Source organism: Artemia sp. Qi Xiang Cuo, chromosome 3 (genome assembly GCF_049724085.1).
Source record: "Artemia sp. Qi Xiang Cuo chromosome 3, ASM4972408v1, whole genome shotgun sequence".
In the NCBI taxonomy this organism is placed as follows: Eukaryota; Metazoa; Arthropoda; class Branchiopoda; order Anostraca; family Artemiidae; genus Artemia; species Artemia sp. Qi Xiang Cuo.
Window position 1 is genome coordinate 3,184,137 of NC_142796.1, and position 24,018 is coordinate 3,208,154.

The 24,018-nt window shown below is 35.8% G+C and overlaps 1 protein-coding gene across 1 annotated transcript in view; it reads left to right on the forward strand.

Moving 5' to 3' along the window:
• LOC148953655 (adenylate cyclase type 5-like) overlaps window positions 1-24,018 on the forward strand; it is a 244,088-nt gene that overhangs the window by 218,183 nt on the left and 1,887 nt on the right. The window contains exon 5 of the mRNA XM_089087272.1: window positions 13,467-13,817. Coding sequence (XP_088943398.1) covers window positions 13,467-13,817 — 351 coding nt within the window. The remainder of the gene's footprint in view (window positions 1-13,466; window positions 13,818-24,018) is intronic.

Genomic DNA, 24,018 nt, shown 5'->3' on the forward strand with positions numbered 1-24,018 from the left:
TATGAATCATGCTTATAAATATTGTAAATAGCCTGAGCAGCTTCGACAGCTCTCTTCGTTAGTAATAGAATTGCATATCCATAGCAACTATAAGCACTGATAGTAAGCAGAATGTACTTGTACGGTGTATTGTGACGTCGTTGTATCTCACCTAGAGTTAGTAGATCTGCTTGCATTATATGCAATGGGAAAAAGGCTTTAGTTTTTCGATATTGATTAGCACGAAGTCTATGATTTCTATGCAGAGTGTAACTTGATTCATTTTGTAGATAGTCTTGTACACTCTTAGTGTGAACACCAGTGACTTTGGAAAGAGTCGTGAGGGAACTTAATCTCACCACTTTACCAATATCTCCATAAAACTATTTCAGAACTTCAACTATTTTGAATATAAGCATGCTGTGTAACGCCCACCATCCTATTGCATATAAGTTGTGGATGGTGATGGTGACATGATACGTTTTCATTTTTTCCTCGCCACGATTGTCAAGTTTCCACTAGATATGCTAGTTTTTTCCAAGATTGATATAAAATCTTCTTCTTATTCTTCTTCTTCTTCATGTTTTAATGATATTGTTGTCGATGATGATAATGATTCATGTTCATTCAATTTTTTTAGAATTTGTCTATTGCTAAGAAGACTTTTGGGGAAGTTTAATATATTTAGAAAGTTGTATAGATGAGCGTCAAATGATAATAGTCCTTTACGATTTGTAACCATATCGCAGATTAAATCAAGTAGATTATAACTCTTGCCCTGAATTATAATCCCTTCTCCATTACTCTCAAGTTGAATATGACCTTGACCACTTTCCATGAGATAGGTTAGGAGCCGATTACTTTTTTCACGATATGAGTTTGGCATTAGATTTACAATTTTAAATGAAATTGAATCCAATTCCTCCTTTTCTACATGTGTTCCAGCAGCAGCAGCAGCAGAATCCTGAGATGATTCTTTTTTGTAATCAATACCAGTGGCCTTCGCCCGATAGGGCTTATGTTTATCCACTCGGCGAAGTGCACCTCGAATTAAAAGCAGTTTTTTATCATCCTCAATTTTCTCATTGTCACTGAATTTACAGATTGTTCTCAAAGTGTTCCACGGGTGAGAGAGTGAGTTCTATTGGAGTCACTTTATAGGATTTTGCAATTCTCTCTAGAGAAAACTCTTTACAAGTCCTGCAATTATTGGCATTTAAAGTGTGAAAAAGCTACCGCCCGCCTGAAGAAGTCTTTTATTTTTAAAATTCTTTCCTTTCCGTTTAGAGGCCCATTTACGTACAATAGAACGATTTTGCTTTGCCTGTTGCTTAACTATTTCTGGCAGTTGAAAATTACCCTCGGTCAAATTTAAACAAAGTTCAGATATTAGATTAATGAAATCATTGTCAATACCATGTTTGAGTATGGCTTTCCTAAGCGAGGTTTTGAAGTGCTTAGAACTGAAAACAGATGTCTATTTTCATGTAGTTTCTTCAGTGTCATGATAGCAACTAATAGGTATTTTTTGTGTTCACGGGGAGATATACTGTAATTTCATTGTCGAAAATATCTGTGAGTACAGGCAGATCCTCGGGTGTATTTTGATTAAGATCCAATAGGATATAGCCGTAGGGTTTATTAGTTGCCTGATTGTATGCTCAGAGCAGAAATTTAGGGGCGCCGGGTTATATCTGTTTATTGAGAGTTATTAGCGAGCTAGAATCACGAACAACTCTGTAAATGATATAGTAGGTGCAGTTGAATGCAAGTGTTCGCATACATTTGCTCTGATGAAAGAGATTGTGTAGAATTAGAGTAACAGAAATTGGTTCATGCTGTGAGCGAACAGTGAAGAGTTGTAGCATATCCTGGGACCATTGTTCAATAGATTCAGCCAGGTCGTCAATAATCAGCCAAGAGTTTGGTTCAATAATGCTGAAAACATCAAGTCCCTGTATGAATTGTATCTGCACCAAACCTGTGGTGGCAATTGCTTTTATTTTATCGTATGACTCCTGGCAAATACTATAACAATAGTATATTTTTTTTGGCTTTTCCACAAACATTTTATCGCAATTTTTAATTATTTTAGTTAAGAGTGTTGTTTTGCCCGACATTGATGGTCCACACAGAAACGATATGAATTGTTTTTTAAATTGATACATGTTCCCTTCAACAGTTCACCTAGACAACTAACTGTAGACTATGGCTGTCTAATGACTAAATAATTTCCCCTATTACTACTCCGTTCAAGAAGAAGAAGAAGACGAATAAAGAATCATATTTTCTTTTATTATACACATAAAAAAGTTATAACACTTAAAAAATACTAAATTGAAAAAGCACATTAAACTTGGAAAAATATACTTTTTTAATTTATAATAAAAAAATACAACATTTACATAGGCACTAGAAAAAACACTTAAATAAATACAACATTTTTTTTTTTTTATTTATAGAAAAAATACAACATTTAATGAATAGGCACTTGCAATAATATCACTTTTATTTACAGCATTTTAAATGGGGTCCCCCCGGGGGGTGGCCGCTGCGGCGGCCACGGGCCAGGAAGCACCGCGGGAAGCGCCGCGGGCCGGGAAGCGGGGGCCCGCTGTGGCGGGCCGGGACATTAAATAGTGGAAATTGTTCTGCCTTGCACACACACACACACATTGAAAATTGTTTGTGATATAGAAAAAAAAAGAATTAAAAAACACCCCATTACCCAAAAAAACCCTCCCATCCAATTTATACTTTTTTTTTAATGAATTTAAGTTAATTTTTCTAGACCGAGTTGTTTTCTGTACTATATAAATTCAACTCGTTCTGAAATTAAATAATGACCGTGTGGTAGTACCGTCACACCAACCTCAAGTACATAGACTTTGTCCGATATGGCAGACATGGCCTTTTTGTCAACTTTAACTGTGTAGTTTTTAAATTGTAAAGAGTGAATCGCTATGACTTTCGCTCTTGGGAATAAACTACGTTCCACACAGTTTCTATACACACTCATGTCGAAATTATTTTTTACAAAGTGTGTAGGTACCCCCTTGCAAACTTGTTTGATATCCTTGTTGTGCCTTTCCACACAGTATACCTTCGGACCAGGAAACACACTACTGGATATCAGATTGCTACCCGTTTCAGATTTTAGCATTAACAATTGATTTGGGGCCTGGCATTTCACTAGCTCTGGATAGAGGGATTCGTCCCTATTAGTTTAGTCCATTCGTGAGCTAATGTACTCGCCATTTTCCAAATCATTCAATAGATTTTCAGTTTTGACTTTTAACAGGAGTGAATCAGTGTCCCCATAATACACTTGAACTTGTCCCTCAATCGGCCACTGTACCTTGCATACATTATAATAAAATAAGAACATAGGTTTCTTGCGTGTTTTAGCGAATGCACTTTCCCATGAAACATTTTTATTTAAAACAGTTCTTCTTTTCTTGTGACGTAGAAGTTACGTATCGTTCCTAGAGATTGCGAATGATGTGAATGTTATATCCATGTTAATTTGAGAACACTCTTTGGAATTGGTTGCAATGTCGAATTAATTCTGTGTCGCATACTTTCACCCAGTTTATAGAAAGCTGAGTTCAAAATGAGTTTATAGATTTCTTTTTGTACTTTCGTTTTCGCTTGTGAACGCTTACTGACAAAGGTGTCAATAAACTTTTTCATGTAAGGCTTTTGATCAAATTGGAGGGCTCTATGAATCTTTGTGACTTTGAAACCGTTGGACACCATCCATTTCAATAGCAGGTGATGAACGACGATATTCTGTTTCGGGTTAAGGTCGGCAATTACTTTTTGTTTTGAGGGTACCCAGTGCATAGTCCCATCCTCTACTAAAGATAAATTGTAGGGGCTCAGAGAGTCCCTACCCACCGGTCTATTTATGCACGTAAAAACAAAGTCTTTTACCGAGTCATGGATTTCCATGGGTATTTCACCGTCAATTTCAAAAAACCATCCCTGTGCTCCATTCTCCTCAACACTAGGAATGTCGGGAAAATTCGAAGCACACGGATTGTCAAGCCATTTATAATTGCCACATGGCAAACAGTAGTGAGACATTGCAGATGGGTAAAGAGAATTCATATCCAAAAAACCGCGTCCGACTTTTCATCGGTGTGCTGTCCGGTCGGATCAGTGTTCATGATACGATCCCCATGAAAAACATACCCACCCCTCATTGATCTCTCTACAAACAGATGCTGATCCACATCGGCGATCAGACCTATTTCTTCTTTACTTATTTTAAGCATCAAGTCCATCACCAAATGAGAAGTGGAAAAATAATAACCTAAATCCAACCCAAATTCACCATAGACTTTATCCGTATTCTTGCACACAATGTCCAGAAGAGTGGGTACGTCCATAGTCAAATATATTTTACAATAATCCCGTCCATTTTTACACCTAGCGTTTACCCAAAACCTCAGAGAAAATTCATAGTCGCTAGTGGTGCGCTCAATCTCAGCAAGAGAATTGTATAAAGCTTCAATGGGCGGTTTTGACACCTCATCTAGCCTCGAGCCACAGTTGTAATAATCATATGGATATTTACCCTTACACGTTAATAAATCATACATTTCATCATCGGGGAAGCGCTGTTTGAGGAGATGGAAGCTATCAAAACTGTCACTTTTCTGTACCTGAATCAATTGACTTAAAGATTTGGGGAAGAAGCTGAAAGAGTCGAAAAAACGGATTTTATTCAGGCACGTGTTACCCTTGTCAACTGTTTTCCACGTGAATTCTAGCAGCAGTACATTCTCCGATGATTTGGGTATGATATTATATGAAAAAAACCATCTATCCATGCGTTATCTACAACTCCACTCGTGGCAATGCGGACCAACACCGGTAGAACAAACTTTAAGTCGTAATTGGAATTGTGTATAAAAACAGGTACGAAATAGTGTTGTCTAACGTTTAAATTGCACGACTGATGTGCTACCCCCCTAAAGTTACTCCCTCTCCCCTCTCCCCCCGATATAATTTCCTGCTATAAATGATCTTTGCCAACCACATGTCCTTACTTTCCAGTCTCAACATCACAATCAAAGTCCACCTTGCGTCTCAAACATAGTTTTCGACTTTTACTAGCCACTATGTCTTGCGGTGACGGAAGCTTATGATAGCTGGTGTAACGAAGGCACGGACTCGTACCATTCGCTGCTTTGATTATACTTGCCAATGCCGAGCGCATGCAGTCTTCCCCGTCACCCAACATCTCAACTACATCCAGCACTTGCATAGTATTATTCGAATCTCGTTGCGCGTGAGCGTAAGAGACCCCTATGGCTTCATGTATTTTAACATGATTTGAATTTGACGGATCACACACGTCTGTGAGTTTCACTTCGCAGTCCAAAGCGATCTTATTGCTCTGTAGGAGCGTATTTTGGAAATTCTTAAAACGTAAGATTGCTCTATCTCCGCTTATCGACTCCACAGCCTGGTATCCATGACGTTTACAGTGTTTCATGTGCTGCTTTAACTTTAAATCAGAGCGAAATCTTGAAAGGCATGTTGGACAGTAATAACGTTCCTCATGTTTCTTGCCCTCCCCCAAAACCCTACTAATATCAGTAATTGGATTAAAATGACCAATTGAATCGGAGTCTGTGGGTGGAGTATATAGAAGCCACACCCAATGTTCCAATGATTCAATTGAAGGAGCCCGCACTGGAAATAATACGCATTTGTTATTGGAACGGTGGCCCTCCTCAAATTCTGTTTCATACTGTAACACCGTGACACCAATCTTTAAATTTGCATTAGCCCGCTCGAAAATATCTATTCCTTTTAGTGTCACGGGGAATTGACCATTTAAACCATTAAAATCTACTTTGAGGAACTTTGAACCCTCCCTACCATTAACTGACATTTCATCCAAATTTTTCTTAGTGACATCATCGCGCAGAGGTCCGTATGCGGCAATTAAAAATGCATACTTGAAACACTGTAGCCTCGTATCGAAACAGATTCGTTGTATCCCCTTACAACCCTCTAAATATGAATGATATTTTAATTCAATTGCCCTCTCCCTATGCCCACCTCTTAAAATAAAATCCTTTTGAATCTACAAATATTACCATTTAAACTTTCAATTAATAAAACCACAGATCCACTACCCCCCTCATTATAATTTTCTCATTTACTTTGAATACTATTAGTCCAATTAAGAAAAACCTCCCCATAATTTGATAAATGCGGGTGAATTGTCAACATCTCTGTGTGCAAGTATTTCGAATACATCTCACCCGCATTTTCATTTAAAAAAAATATTTTTAGTGCTATCGAAGCTTTTAAACTGACCCCCACCCCCACACCCCATCTGTTGTTCAAGAATGGCTTGAATCTTACTATTATATAAATGTGTAATAGCCGAGGGATCTGTTATTATATCCCCCGACACGAGAGAGTTGAATGGATCACCGAAATTGGTGCTGTTGACCTTTGTGTAGTGCAAGGCAGAGTTGGAAAGAAAAAAATCTGTAAGAGAGGGTACTTGTGTTGTTGCTGTATTACTACTACTACTACCACTAGGTGTAACATTATGCGGAATGGTGGGGGTTAACATAGAATTGTCAATAGCACCACCCCCTGTCTGTTCAATTACATTGGATGGAGATGGCATGTAGTCCCCTAGGCTCGTTAGCATGTCTTCCAGTGTGTATGGGGACAGCTAATCGAGCCAGGCTGTATTGTTCTGTGATGGGATTTCAATATGAGGACCCGGTTCAGATGCACTAGTAACATCCCCTAAATGCTCACGCATGAATCTATCTACCCATTCCGAGTTCTCCATCATGTCAATGTCACAAGTTAAATCATCTAGGCTGGCAATATCCCCAAAACAATCATTAAGAAAACCCCTATGCCATTCCATATTGTCTAGAACTAATGAAGGTTCATCTCTGAACTCTTTTGGTGGTGCTAGAATTGGTTCAGTTCCACTAAAAAAGGGTGTTTCATGCTCCAGTGGCACTGCTATTTCATTAATCTATAGAAAAAAGGGCTTATTTTTTTATGTGAAATATCCATTATTTTTATAAAGTTAATAAACTATGTCAATTTTTCATAGCCATTGTCCCACCACCTGAAAAATTAAAAGAAGCAAAGTTACATAGGCATATGTCTTTCATAATGACAACAGAAGATGTTAAAAATATATTTGGTTTAATCAGGAAAATGAAGCCTTATTCTTAGAGGTTGAGTTAGAACAAGAGAATGATATATAAAACTAATGGTTTTATTCGAAAAAATATAATGTGCAGACTCAAAATGCAAAATAGGGATCCATCTCCAGTGCCTGCCCCTCTTGATTGTAGCTCTCAATAAAACCCGACCATCGTCCAACCGAGTCAGTATGTTCTATTAAGCATTGCTCTTCAGCCTCGGTTAATGGACATGCGTCCCATACATTGAATGCTGGTGGTGGTGGTGGTGTAAGTTTCTCCCTTTTCTCGACAATCCGAATTTTCCTATGTCGCTTGGTGATGGATTTGTTTGAAGTGCGGGTAGCAGTAAACCTGGACTAAATAAAACATTGTAAGAAGAAGAACTTTTTTCTCCTTCCATATCAACAATTAAAGTGCCCCCCGCCGGAATTAAAGTGCCTTTGCATAACGCCTCCATTTTTATTTTTCCCTGCACGAACAAGAAAGTAATAAATTTTGATTTTGCTCGTGATTACACATAATACTGCCGTAAAATTTGCCATGAGAACCCCGATGACGACTCTTGCAGCAACTTTGATTATTAACTGAATAAGATAATAATGAAAATAATTAGTGCAATTTATGCTTCACTAATCATAACAATTGTTTTTACTAAATTAATGGAGATTGAATTTCTGGTTGTTAACGCATAATTCCTGACAAAAATTTTGATTAATGAATATCAGCTTGCTTTTGATAGTAAGAGATGTTTGTTTCTTCATGATTGAAACCTATTGAGGGTGGTTTTACTAGTTCCGCAGGAGACAATTTTTCTTTTCAAAGGAAAAGCTTTAAAGATTTACAAACGATTTAAGAATTAAAGCTTAGGTAAATACCCCGATGGCGACTCTTGTAACAACTTTTATTATTAAAGTAGCCTTCACCGTTATCTAAGATTTTTCTTTTGGTTGATTTAAAAAATTATGAAGTTCTTCAAACATTACCCGGAACTTGTCTGTTAAACGAAATACACTCTAGAATTACCCTGTGTACGATCTAACAGAAACCGTTTTCCCTTTGTGGGTTCGGTTATGATTTGCTTGTTCTGAGTGAGATAAACTACGATGCATGTGTATATCAATTGTCTATTGGATATATATAGAAATGGTTAGGGGTTAGGTATTTAATATAATTTGTTCTGTGCGGCCTGCTTTCCATAATTCTTTGTCGTAGTTTCCATAATTTTGTTTCTACAATATTATATTATCATCATGTTTTAGTATATTTCGTTAGGATTAATATAACTTCACTTCTTGGGTGTGTTTTGTTTAACAGACAAGTACCCAATATTCCATTTTGTCAGTGGTGCCGCGTTGAACTTTAGAAAGAGGACCTAATTAGTTAACTTTGTTCACATAAAAATTTAAACATTAAAAATCGGTTGAATATCGAAGACAGATTTATCTTCAAAGAAAAGCTAGACCTTCCTAGACTGTTGGTTTCACATGTTTTAGTATACATTTTGTTTGGCTGATTTTCCTTCTTTTTTATTTGTGTTTCTTTTTTTCCTTTTTTTCAGTCGCTACTGTATGACTGCATATTTTTTGGTTGCTACTGCATGCCTGCATGACTGCATATAGAGTTCATTTTCATTAAAAATATAAATTAAATAGGGGTATGAGCATCTGTAGAATCTCCCTATTGCCTGTAATTACATAAAAAAATAAGTTTTTTCTACTGAAAGTAAGGAGTAGCATTAAAACCAAAAACAAACAGAAACAATCACGCATATGTTGAAGGTTACACCTCCTCAACACCTCGCTCCTTTTCACGCTACAGTTTTTCGGTACTTCAAAAAAAGTTGCTTATTGTTCTAATTGTACCATCCTTGTGTTTCAGACGTTGTTTATAATCAATTAATTAAAAACACTTTTTCTACAAAATGAAAAGTACAAAACTCCATTAAACAAAAAAAGAACAAGAATAAAATCAAATAATCTAGATATCTCATGCATATATGAAGCTGACGGAACTATAAATTTGTAACACCCAGAAGGCTCCTGCATCTCATTATCCCAAATACTCATGCTAATCTGGTTATATCGTGTCGCATTAACTACAAAACTTAATATTTTTTAATATTAAAAATATTAAAAAATATTATATGCAAAATTCGAAGCATTAAACTATTTTCACTTCTTTCAAAATAACCGAAAGCAGTTGGAATATTTTGCTAGTAAAGGAACACATAAAGTCACGAGGTCGTACTATGCCTATTTAAAACTAGGTCTCTCTCTCTCTCTCTCTCTCTCTCTCTCTCTCTCTCTCTCTCTCTCTCTCTCTCTCACACTCTCTCTCTCTCTCTCGTGCTCAAAACTCCAATATTTAACCATTTAAACGAGGGTGGGAAGGAAGAAAAATGCAAGGGCAAGAGGACATCTCTCAATGCTGGGATTGAAAATTTCTACCGCTTCGCGGTACTCTGTCGTCCTGTCTCAAATACTAAAACTTAAAGGTGTTAAGTGGCAGTTCTTAATACTAGATCAAAATTTTTCGCCACTTGCAGTATAATATTAACTTTAAAATGACTTGCTTCAATACAAAAACATCTGAGCAGCACAAGAAAAAAGGGACGTTTTAGCAGGAAAATTTCTTAATTTTTCAGCGCTTCACGCCTAAAAATCCTGCTTCAGACCATCCAATTATTTTACCTATTGGCAAATAAGCAATAAAACAAAATGACAATATTCTTGGTGTGAATATATAAAAACGTTGACGCTTTGTGGCAAACTATTAGTTATATTATCGAAGTTTTCGCCACTTCGCAGCAGAAATCTTTGTTTTCAATCCATTTGCTTGCCATTATTAAAGAGAAACGTTCAATGTTCCATGCCTTTTTTTTGCAGAGATTCGTCGGTGCGATGTCGATTTTTGTTGGCACTTTTTCGCCCCCCCCCGTACAGGAAAATTGCTAGTAAAGCCTCTGCTAGGCGCTATCGTCCTTTCCTTTGCTTTTAAAAATGAAAGAAAAAACATCAATGACTGCTCAAATCATCGGGGCACCGCCGGACAGTGTCCAAACCTGCCCCCAAGAAATTGTCCGGAGGTGCCCCTAAGGAGCCTTTCAGAAGAAAAGAGTTATAGCCAAAGAATACCAAAACAACGAATTCTTAATAAATGAATTTTTTTCAAGAAGATATTTTTATTAAGAAAAGAGTAGTTGACATTAGATAAATTATGAGATATTTTTAAAGAAAATTTGAAGGTCACCAAGAGGAGAGGAGGTGGGATTAAAAAAAAAATAATAATAAATAACCAAAGAACACCTAAAGTTACGTCAATCTTATGTAGAAAAAACATACATGGGTTCGTTTTGCTTGTTCCTAGAACATTACATTAAATGCATCTATAAAACTTATCTCTCTATTTCGCTTTTATCATCATGCGAACAAATTTGCAGCTGTTTCTTTAAAGTCTTTTTACCGACTGACTCACTGCCATGCTCTTTGATGGAAGTGCCATCTTGCCTCCAAGATGGACAGTAAAATAGTACATCCTTGTGATATTTTTCAGATTTTTCCCGCTAGATAGCTAAGCCAACATGTTCGATGTCTAGAGGTGCCCAGCCCCATGTGCGGAGGTACCCGAGTCTCCCTCCTCTCCTTTGAACTGGTTGTTAGCGTTATCCTAGGAGGTACACTAAAAAATTCTTAGGGTGTGCTCTTTCCTGAATTTTAAAAGAAAATTCTGCTCTGTTTAATTGTAAAACAAAATTAATACGTACTAATGATGCAAGTCTCATTAAATCTGAATTATTTTATCTCCGGTAAAATACATAAAAAGTTAATGGTTTTCTAATATTTCCGGAAAGTGGATGTCGGCCTTTAGTTTTCTGTTGTTTGTTCGGATTTTGGACGAGATATGGTGATTCTCTAAAGTACCACATGGTCTTAATGGCTTATTTTTTGTCTAAATTCATTTTTCAAAACAATTGATATTAAATAAGCTTCAAAATATTAACTTAAAACCGTATAAATAAGCCATGAAATTAGAAAACTTGTATAAACCCCAGGGCCGTATCCAGAATTTTTTCGGAGGAAGGGGGGTTATAACTTTGCTGGGGGGGGCACAAAAAAAAACTTTAAAAACACATGAAAATGTGTTTATATTTATTTTTGTTACGTTTTTACGAGCTGGACAAACATTTCGGGGGAGGGGTCAAACCCCGTAACCCCCCTGGATTCTGCCTTGATAAACCCACTTGCAAGTGAGGGATGAGTCGCCATTTTTTTAAGAACCTCAACCCATAAATAATCAAAACTGATGGCCAAAGAATTTCTGCTTTTCCTGCTTTGACCCCTCAGGAAAGTTCTCTGCAACGGTTCCTAAGGATAGAACCTACATCCTATGAGTACATCTATCCTTGTAACCGTAGGTCAAACACATTGCTTGTATTAAGGTCAGTATTTAAATGTTCTGCCTACACTTCCTTTTATTTCATCCTACTTTTTATCTTTTTATGACCCTTTTGCACGTTTCCTTGAATGGGAGAAAAGACATTTTACATGAATAATTTTGTTAACTTTCCATCGTCCTTATATATCTTTTTGTCGCAGCAAAGCTTTTAACGGCGCTTATGAATTTAATGACGTCTCACCACGTGAGATATGAGTTACTTCCATGTTGTAAATGAGATTTTTTTTTCATAAGGAAGAAGATTTTAGGAAAGAGAAAAAGAAAAAATTCAATATAAAATAAAACGCTTATTCTACAAAATCAGATCTAGAAGGCATTTAACCCTAAGGGATAAATTAAAAATAGTAAGGGATAGAATAAAAGTAAGGATGAATAGTTAAGCCCACCATGGGTGTACGTGGCTTCTGGTCTAAGGGGGGGGGCAACCGACTCTGTGATAAAGGGTGGGGAGGGGGAGCTAAAGCTATATTGGCAGTTTACAAAACATTACATTGCCAGCAAGTTCTATGATACCTACGAAATCTTTATTAAAGTAATCACCGAACATCATAAATCATCAATCAGCTTCAGCATTAATCTTCTTGGAGTAGAGTTAAAAATTTCCAAGATATTATGGATAGTTGCTACTTGTTGGATCTTTATTCTGTCATTCCAGCTTTTTCCACCATCTACCTTTTATCAACTGCTTTTTCAACCGTCTACTTTTTCAGATATGTATAGTGTGAATTTGAAGTTCTAGGGGGGGTGGCATCTGCCCCCCTCTGCCATCCCCTCCGTAGACCCTGAAACCCACAAATACTTAAGAAATAACATGGGTGTCTACAAAGGTTTTGAGGGGCCCCTAAAACTGTCCCCTCATGCTAAAAACATTAAAAGTATATAAAAGGAAAATATCTTATTATGTTCACAAAAAGGGCTATTTGCTTGGCATAAATACAAGCCTTTATTTCCCCCAAGTGCGTAGCGAGAAGAACCTTTAGACCCTTGTCACCTTGTATCCCGGAATTTCTCAATGTCTTTGATAGCTTTCCATTATATCTTATATTTTCCGTATAATTCACCTACTACCTGATCCTCAGTGCCTGCCCACCTTACTTGTCATCCCCCTTCTCGTTTCTTGGAAAATAAAGGTCTGTAATCTGTATGGAATATGGCCTTATTATTGAGTGTCTAATGCTAACTATAATAGCTTGTAAATCTAGTTACTCGCGATTCTGTGCATGAACGATTCCTTGTGTCAACTATTGAGTTAGCTATGGTACGATTTGTCTCAAGCTTGTGTCTTTTGTTGCCTATTTGGCAAATAGTATAAGAGCCTCCCAGTAATGGCCAGGCTACGAGTAATTGTGCTCGGATAATTTTTTTGTACGAGTGACTGTACTCGTATATGCGTTTTATATTTTTCTGCTCATTTATTTTGTCAAATTATTGTATCATCTGGTCTTGTGATGGAAATATAATATTATTTTGAATATTGTATTATTAGAAACATGTTTTTTTCAAGTACCAGGTTTGAACTTGGTTTTCGCAAAATTCTACATATATTAATAATAACTAATTAATAATTAGCCGGTGACTCCCAAAAAACGTAGTGGATTTCTGTCTTGAATTGTCTTAACGATTTTACAGATCTTTGGAGAATTTTTTTAGATAATTCCTCCTAACAATTTGAGACTTGGCTAAGATCCAAGTTGCCATTCTTAGGTCCGGTTTGAGCCCAAACAGATCTACAAAAGCTTGTTCTCCTTCAAAAAATTGGCCGGGTAATTACTTACTATTTGTATTTTCTGATGCTTTTGATTAATTCTTTGTTTTATTCTTTTTCAGGGATTGGTAATGGGAGTATTTGCACTTTTGTATCTCAGCCTAGAAATCCTTGTCACTCGGTCTTTCCTGAATGAAGTTTATCTCATCATATTTTCTTACATTCTCCTTATTACATTTTTTGCTGGAATTGTATTAACTTCTTTGGACTACTTTCTACGTGATCCCCATGTGGCAATTGAAGTACCACATATTGCAGCTGGAGGATGGGCCACTGTGTTTTTTGTTTATGTGACTTATGCGTTTCTTCCATTGAACTTGAGGGAAAGTGTGATATGTGGAACTTTAATGTCTGCTGCTCAGATTGCGTGCATAGCTGCTCTTTATTCATCAAGAGAAGATTGTATATTGCAGGTAAGGTTCTATTGCGGTAAACTCCTATCTAGCAGCACTGCTGTCAGGTTTGGCTAGTTTCTATTAGCTGGTATAGTAAAAATCGAGGTAGGCTATTGTAATTTTATAAGGATTAGCTCCGTTGACATTCCAAGGCCATTAAAGTAAAAATATTTTTAGCCCCTTGCCCTTTTTAGGTATATTTATTCCTGAAATGTGCAAATTTTTTAAAGATTTTTCTTTTGGTTGTTTCAAAATTATGATTTTAGGATGGTACCGTATTTCGTCAGCGTTGCAAATTGAACCTTGAAAACAAATTAGCAAAATCAATTCGTTTAATTTGACAACGCTTTTCATTTCGTAATATTCAAACAATAATTATTTGTTGATTCGCGAAGAGAATTAAACCTTCAAAGAAAACTTACACACTACACCCTCTTAAGCCATTTGGTGCCATGTGTTTTCGGCTTATTTTTCCTGATTTTGCACCCACGTTTCTTTTTTTATAGATTGTCGCCCACTGCTTTCAAAAGCTACGTAAGTGCGTATGGAGGTGTTTTTCATTAAAAGTTGAGTTTTCAATTTTTCCTAGTATTTTAGGATAATCATGGTTGTCAATTTCTCACAACAATTTCAGCCACCCAACAATGATTCCGAAGATTTGATCTTGACATTCCATGGTACTTTAAATTAGAAAAAAAATGACCCAAAGTAGCCTCTTTTGGTTGATATTGTCGTTTACCGAGGCAATTATCCATTAAGAATTAACAACAGATTGTGCCCCATTTTGATTGTCCTTAATCATGATCAAAGTGAAGACGCTTCATTTGATATGTCAAGGAGAAGCTCTAAATACATCAGGAGATGATGTCTTCGACATCCTTTAAAAGATTTCTGAAACTCAGCCGTGCCAAGTACGAGGGGCTTCCATGCAAGATAGTAAATTTCAGAAATCATTTCTTCATAGCAATCAGTTTATAATAATTATTGAAATTTTCTAAGCCTCGTCTTAAGCTCCTAAGGTATTTTATGAGATTATGGGCCTAGAATTTAAGGATATTCTCATCCCCCACATTATTTATTAAGCCCTCTCTCAATTGATGTGGTGGCTTGTCTTGTTTACCGAATGATCAAACAGTTCGTGGTAACGAACTGTAAGTAAGGAGCGACCCGGCTCAATGGTAACCGAAACTCTAAAAAACGGGATTTTGATACCAATAGATACATCAAAAGAATCAGATTTTAATTCTGATTTCAAATATATAAGTTTCATCAAGTTTAGTCTTACCTATCAAAAGTTACGTGCCTGAGAAAATTTGGCTTATTTTAGAAAAAAGGGGGAAAGACCCCCTAAAAGTTATAGAACCTTAATGAAAATCACACCATCATTCAGCGTATCAGAGAACCCTACTGTAGAGGTTTCAAGCACCTATCTACAAAAATTTGGAATTTTACATTTTTTGCCATAAGAAAGATCACGGTTGCGTGTTTTTTTATTTTTTTTTTTTTTTTTTTGTGTGTTTAGTTGTTTCTTTTCCCCAGGGGTGATCTTATTGACCCAGTGGTCCTAGAATATCAAGAGAGGGATCATTGGAACGAAAATTAATGTTTCTAGTTCCTATTTTAAATGACAAAATAAATGCAGGGTAGCTAGGGACCCTTTAGCGCTCATTTTTATCCCAATGTCATCCGATCAAAATTTTGAGATTGCTATTTTGTTCAGTAGGGTCAAAAATATTATAAAAATGTCTTTTAGGATGACTTGATCCCCCAAAGTCCCCAGGGGGAGGGCTGAAAGTTATGAACTTTACTCAATGTTAACATATAGTATTGTTTATTGGGAAGTATACAGACTTTTTCAGAGGAGATTTTTTCTGGTAGGTGGGGGAAGGAGAGGGTCGGGGGCTATATGGAAGGATCTTTCCATGAAGGAAGTTTTCATGGGGGAAGGGACAGTGCTAGGACGGGGGCGCCGGATTTCCCAGCATTATTAAAGAAAAAGATCAGGAATTAAATAAAAAAAACAAGTTTTTCAACTGATCAACTGATTGTGATTAAGAGGTCATTTTTCAAGAACTGGAAAAAATTCGAACATAGTTTAAAGAGCAGGGTATTGACTAGGGGGCGAACCCTCTAATATACGTGTTAAAAATTTATGAATATATAAGTTCGTGACGTAAGTTAATTCTAAGTTACGTATATTTATTACTAATAAAAACGTTCGTAAATAAAATTAAACAAGTTTCGTGAAAGCCATTTAACCAAATATAATATGCAAATTTTGTTTTAATTATTCATGTACGGTGAGCCAAAATCAAAACGTGCATTAATTCAAAAACTTTCAAAAATTAAAAAAGAAAAACAAGTATTTTTAACTGAAAGTAAGGAACGACGTTAAAACTTAAAACGAACAGAAATTATTCCGTATATGAAGGAGGCTGTCCCCTCCTCAACGCCTCGCTCTTTACGCTAAAGTTTGACTTTCTCACAACTCTATTTTTTTAAACAATAAAAAAACTTTAGCGTAAAGAGCGAGGCGTTGAGGAGGGACAGCCCCTTCATATACGGAATAATTTCTGTTCGTTTTAAGTTTTAACGTCGTTCCTTACTTTCAGTTAAAAAAACTTGTTTTTTTTATTTAATAGCAATAAGGAGTCTTCATTTTTGGGCGATTTCGTGTGTCAGGGGAATGGCGCTAGCAGTAGTAAAGTGAACATCTATTTTTCTGGTCCATCTTTGTATTGAGGTAATAACAGTTATAGGCTCGGAGTGGCTATGGCCTCTAATGGATAGGATGGTGCAGTGTCTTTTAATTGCCTTATGCCTACTAATAAGGAGCGGACAAAGGAGAGAAATGCGTGGTTTCTTCTAATCGTAAATTTAGATAAGACATAATCTACTCTCCGAATGCTTTTGGCTTTCTAAGTTAGAAATCTGATAAGCTTTCTAACGTGTAGAATTCTTATCAAGAGAGTGGTTAGTGCGCTACAATTTAAATTTTTTGTCGGTGAGGATAGGGGTTCAAGCCCTGGTGTCACTGGCTATTTGGTTGGGAACGGGAGTCAGCGGTGTGACTCTGTAAGCTCAGCCAGTTTTGACCCAGCTCTAAATGGATACCTGGAGAAATTAGGGTAAAACCCGGGAGGCGTCGGATGATTTGTCCCCAGCACGCATTGCACTCTCAGCCAAAGACAGAGAGTCAAGAGACGTGCGCGTAGAATACAACTACAAAAGGTCTCCAGCCCTTCAATTTGGGCATCGCGAAATTGTCTGACTCGTTTAAAAATGCCTCAGAATGTGAAAGGTGGGATTCAGAGTGGCTAGTAAGTTTTTAAAGAACCATGAATTAGGAAACCAATACATCAGACCGTGGCAAAGTTATTGGAAATAAAGTAGATAAGAAATGGGAGAATCTTGAGAATTTAGAATGGTAAAGGATTGACAGTAATAAAGGGATTGAAAAATAGTATTGGCTTGGGTACTGATAGCCCACTAAATAAGTTTTGGAAATGTGGTGTTTGCAAAGTTAGAGGTAAATTACTGAAGATTATGAATACTATTGTTGAAAATGGAGAACTTCTAGATGGTACTTGTTAATTAAACAAGATACAGCCAAGAAGTGAAGTTATGTTTATCCTAATGAAATATAACCTTCTAATTACTTTAGTTTGTATAATAATGTAATTTTCGCTGTATATTTGCACATTAGGGGTGGGGATAAAGCATTTGGAAAGCGCCCCTAACTTAACCTACCCCCTCTCCAATGTGCAAATATATAGCCCAAAATATTCAATGAATTCTATCACCCATCACTTGTCCTTGTGGCTTTAAAACCGGTTTTCTGAGATCTAACCTGAGCGCAATTTTTGAGTGCGTTTCCTTTAATTAACAAGTACCGCCTAGATAAATCAGTAATGACATGACTAACAGAATGATTCCTGCTAGATAGAAAACCAGAAAAAAAAACTGAAGTTGAAGGAGATAGCTCTGACAACACTAATTCTATCTTTCTGTTTTCTGTTAATTCTTTTAGAAGATAGAACCCGAAACGTGGTTAATATAACCCCAACAAAAAGTAGAACTTGGTTCGATGGTAACTTACGATGACTAAGTCACATAGGATACATGGATACAACATATGATACAACATACAACATAGGATACAACATAGATACAACATAGGATACATGGATACAACGAAACCAGTTAATTTATTCTTTCATCAAACACTTTCTTATCTCTCTAAGCTAACTCCTACTTTTATCAAAATCGTTTCTCGAGTAACCTTTAATGTTCCATTGCTTTTTCCTTTATTCTTGATATATTCTTCATTCTTCTTTTATTCTTTATTTTTCATAAATATTCATCGTTTAGCTTAATTGGATTAGTAGTCTTGTCACTAGCCATATCTTTCATTTCTTGTCGTTACCATCCATCTTAAATAAGTGTCGAACAAGCACGTAAAAGCGGAGGGGGCTGTGTAGCTTTCTAACTAAGCCTCATGATTTTCATGTTTTTTTCTGCAACTTCCTATATTTCCTGGGCTTATTTTACCCCCACCCCTAATTTGAGGCGTTCTTCCTTTTAAAGTGATTCTTTGATGCGTGTTACTAGCGTTCCAATTACTGTTAATAGTCGTTAATACAAATATTTTGTACATGCTTCGAACTGTAAATTTTGATCGCAACACTTGTTACCAAAAATTTTTAGATCCACGTGGTTTCTATTGGGAGAATGCCAACACGGTCCGCCGTCCATTTCGCAATTAGAGTGGTACTGATTCCTCATAAATTTCATTCAATCCCACTGTCCAGGGCTAAGATCAAAGAAATGCAAAAAAATGTTCAAGTCAAATGCCCTTTTTCCAAGCCCACGACATAGCCTAATAATACACCAGATCAAAACTATTGGACATGCATTTCGTTAAAAAAAAAGGATAAAAGGTTCAAGAAGCATATTTCCAGGGATGACACGGCCGACACAACCCCTGAGACAAGGGTAGTAAATAACAACTTGCCCATTGTTCACACAGAATGTTTAAAGGCTTACGGGACCTAGTTTTGAATGTAAGGGAATGTTGGACGAAAGGGGAGGTAGCTTAGAATCCAGGTTAGTTTATCAATTAAGTTCTTCACTTTTCATTGGAAAACACGATTTTTAGAAAAAGTTTTTAATGTAATTTTCAAAATTCTGTAGTGACAAGGTGCCGCAGCAGCAGATATGTTGTAACAAATATAACAAGATACATAGCTCAAATTGATTTTGAAAATTTGAAGAAGAATTTTTATGTTTTTACGATCTTGGTGTGACAAATTTTTGTTTTGTTTACTTATTCAATAAGCATATGAAGAGGTGAAAGTTAGTAACAGGAACCCTTCTACAAACTTGTAATGTTGGCAGGTTCCAGTATCAGACCTTCAGAGGAAATTTCCAGAAACAGTTGGGTATAAAACTTGACAATCTTTAATTTGACAATGCAGAAGATAGACGGAATAGTTGAGGAAAATATTCTATTGAAACGAGGTTTTGATCTGAGTCCTACAGAAAAAGAGTGTATGCAGCAGTGCTGGTCTCATATGAAATAGTACTGCGATAACTTAGTAGTAGCAGCAGCAGTAGTCATTTTCTAGGGACAAGGTTCTTGTCCTGTTGTGGGATATAGCCAACCCTCTTAAGCTACTCTTTGATGATGCACATATTGAATGTGATCAAACTATCTCTTTCATAAAGAACCATGTTTGGTACTTCATTACCAAGCTCTTTGCTAATCTTTATAACTCAGGCAACAATCGTTAAAAGACTGTCATTATTTGGTAATTCCAAGTAATTGGGACGCTATTTGAAAGAGGGCTAAGGGATCGTAGTTTCTTTAGAATGAAAACTTTACAATACATGCACCAAGTGGCAGTTCTTTTCCCAAAAATGGAGCGAAGGGTGTTGAAAGCAATCGAGAAAACTCATATTCTAGGGCAGATGGAAGGAAGACGTAAAAACGAACGATAATAAAAGGACAAAGAGTATCCATTCGACCTAGGAATGCTAAGAGATTAAAATGATTTGAATAAGACAGATATTCAGGGCACTCGAGGCAGCAGTTGTGAGTGTATCTAATTAAAGTTAAGAAATATTTACATTAAAGAGAGAAGAGGAGGGGGGGAATACTTTATCTAGAATAGGACATAGTATATTTTAAAATGTTAATAGATTAAAACTAGAAAGTATACAAAGGAACCGGGAAATATGGCAAAGCTTGAACATTTGGTCATAGAGCAACAGAGAGACTATTTGTACAGATCTTGTGGCTAATGATTTATTTTTGTTTGTTTTTAATTTCATATAGACTTCAGAAATTTTACATAGCGTATCAAAATTCCTAGATATAACTATCTTGTTCAGTTCTAAGAATGGCTTTTAAGGTAAATCTAACAATCTAACTATTAGTCTATTGACATTAGAAATGAAATGAATAAAATATGTTAAGATAATGATTAAGGTACAGTTGAATCTCTAGTCAACGATTCCTCTAGATATAAAAAATTTCTTAAGCCCAGAAACAATTTCTTACACCCAGAAAATTTCTTATTTTTTTCTCTGTCCATCCTTAGGATAAATTAATAGCATAGTAACTGGTAATTAGATTTTCTAAAGCCACTAAAGAGCTTTTCTCTAATTTCCCCAGGAAAAAAGTTTTCCCTTGATACCTTGAAAAGTGTTTCCTTGACGATAAGTGTATGGTTTGGTCAATTGTTTTACAATTTGAACAGCTTGCGTCAAATTGATGATTAGATCACTACCTCCTTTAATACAATGTTCTAAGTATATATGGAGGCTAAAGGGTGGCTTTTACAGAAAAACGGTCGGACCTGATACAATTTGCAATAAATTTTAAACATTTTTTTTGTTATTTGAAAAAAATCTGATATTTCTGAAGTTGGTTCCAATCTGCTAAATCCTACCTACAAAGCCTGACGCTTTAGCATGATGGATCCTCAGAGCTCTACACCTTATTAAGAGTTACTGCCGTATTTTCAGAGTATGAGTAGTTTTTGAAGCAATGTTATTGCTGGGTAAATCATGTCTGCTATAAGTGCGGGCGACCTTAATAGTTCGTCATTCACCAATCCATCAATTTATTTTGTTGGGGACAGGGACAGAAAAAAAAATGCTTCATAAGACTCTTGAAATTTCGGAGAAGCTAGAAGCTATGGGACTGAAAGCCGTCCATTTTTTTCTGTGCTTATGTTTGGCAAGTATCTATTTGTGTTCTGTTTAATGGCTGAAACTAGTAGAAGGGCAACCTGCCCTTCTACTAGTTTAAAAAACAAGCCCTTCTACAAGTTTAAAAATCAGTTAAAAAACAAGTTTTTTAAACTGAAAGTAAGGAGCGACATTAAAACTTAAAACGAACAGAAATTATTCCGTATGTGAAAGGGGCTGTCCCCTCCTCAACACCTCGCTCTTTACGCTAAAGTTTTTTATTGTTTTAAAAAATAAAGTTGTGAGACAGAGTCAAACTTTAGCGTAAAGAGCGAGGCGTTGAGGAGGGGACAGCCCCTTTCACATACGGAATAATTTCTGTTCGTTCTAAGTTTTAATGTCGCTCCTTACTTTCAGTTTTAAAAACTTGTTTTTTTTATTTAATTTCTGATCGTTTTTTAATTAATGCAGCTTTTATTTTGGCACACCCTCATTGACTAAGTAAACAAAATTTCCATACAAATTTTACTCTTCTTTTGCTAAATGGCTGTCTCTAAATTTGGTTTTGACGTAATTTACAAATTAACTTACGTAACGAACTTCTATATTCGTATATTTTTCTTCTGGCAAAAAATACGTTGCAGATATAGTTGCAGATTTTTGCAGATATGAGCTTGAAACCTATGTAATAGGGTTTTGTGATAAGCTGAATCTGACGGTGGGATTTTCATTAAAATTCTTTCACTTGTAGGGGATGTATCCTCGCTCTTTAAAAAATCAATTAAATATTCCCAGGCTCGTAGCCTTTGATGAGCAATACTAAACTTATTAAAATTTATATATTTATAATCAACATTATAAGCCCATTCTTTTGATACATTTATTGACATCAAAATTCCGTTGTTAAAAGTTTCGATTACTATTGAGCCGTATTGTTTTTTTTTACGTATATGTTATTACGTGTATGAGGGGGTTCTCCCCTTAGTCAATACCACCCTTACTTTCACCTCCCCTTACTTTCAGTTGAAAAACTTGTTTTTTTATTTTTAATTTCTGATTTTTTTTAAATAATGATGGGAATCCGGCGCTCCCTTCATAGCAATCTCCCTTCCCCCATGAAAACTTCCTTTATGAAAAGATCCTCCCATATAACCCCCGACCCACCCCCACTCCCCACTACCAGAAAAATTCCCCTGAAAATGTCTGTATACTTCCCAATAACCAATACTATATGTTAACATTGGGTAAAGTTCATAACTTTCAGCCCTCCCCCTGGGGGCTTCGAGGGATTAAGTCATCCTAAAAGACATATTTATAATATTTTCGACCATGCTGAACAAAATGGCTATCTCAAAATTTTGATCGGGTGACTTTGGGAAAAAAATTAGCGTGGGAGGGGGACTAGTTGCCCTCCATTTTTTTTGTTACTTAAAAAGGGCATTATAACTTTTAATTTCCGTTCAAATGATCCCCTCTATAATATGATCCGCCAACCGGGTCAATACCGACATTCCTGGGTAAAAGAAACAAAAACAAAAAAAAAAACCAAATAAACACGCAACCGTGATCTTTATTCTGGCAAAAAATGGAATATTCAACATTTTTGTAGATAGGAGCTTGAAACCTCTACAGTTGGGTTCTCTGATACGCTGAATATGATGGTGTGACTTTCATTCAGGTTCTATAATTTTTAGAGGGTCTTTCCCCCTTTTTGCGAAAATCAGCCAAATTTTCTCAGGTGCGTAACTTTTGATAGGTAAGACTAAACTTGATGAAACATATATTTGAAATCAGAATTAAAATCTGATTCTTTTGATGTATCTATTGGTATCAAAATTCCGTTTTTTAGAGTTTCGGTTACCATTGAGCCGGGTCGCTCCTTACTTACAGTTCGTTACAACGAACTGTTTGAAAGAAAAAGGCTTAGAATAATTATTACTTCGCAGTATAGAACTTGAAGCAAAAAGCGACGCCTTCCAATTGCAAAAGAAACACTAAGAAATGGTATTTCAGTAACAGTAAATGAGATTTGATACCGGCATTTCTTATCTCTTTTTTCAGTGTTATTTTGTTTAGCTTCATTATTGCATTATCCTATCGCTTTCTTTTTTACAGGAATTAGTTTAAGAAAATGTTTTTTTTACAAAAAAGAGATCTTTCAAAAAAAAGTGGCAAGCTACATTAAACTAACGATTAGCAGAAATAAAATTTAAATATAAATAATAATCAAAGTGTAAAACAAACATATATTACTATCAATGAAAAACGAAACCCAAAAGGAACGGAAATTACAATGAATAATCGGCATGAACTTAAAACGAACAGAAGTTACCACTTACAGGGGTAGCAAATGCCCCTCATACCTTTCAAAGACTAGATATTCATTTACGGTTTACTGAAAACTATTTTTTTTAGCTGTATGTTTTTATTATCATCAACAAAAAAAGAAAGTAAATCACTATAATAACCAAAATTACTGACAATAAATAATGAATGTAGACTGAAAGTTCAGCCTATATTTATATTCATTCCCGAAGGTCTCAGGAATTTTGAATAAAATTTAAAATATTTTCTGATTTCAGTAAAGTGCAAATGGCATTCTGGTCTTTAGAAGGCGTAATGGCGTTAGTCCTAATCCTGTGTGTGGTAATTTCTATCGGTTTTAAGTTTAACTTGATTTTTCTTTTATTGTAATTTATGTCCGCTTTGAGTTTCATTTATTGATTGAGGCTGATATATGCTAGTTTTTACGCTTGAAAAGTTATTTGACTTGTTTCAACTCCTCTGTAGTTTAATGTAGCTCTTTAATTTTCTATCAAAAACTTATTTACGAGCAGATTTTTTTTTTAAATTAATTTGTGTTCGTTTATAATTGACACAGCTTTTTTTACTGGTTAATAAAAGAAATAATTGTAAAAATTTTGTTGATTTTTTCCTTCAGAATCAACCTTTTTATTTATATTGATGACAAAATTTTTACCATAGAACTTTGGATGGATAGGTATGGGGAATATAATTCCAATAA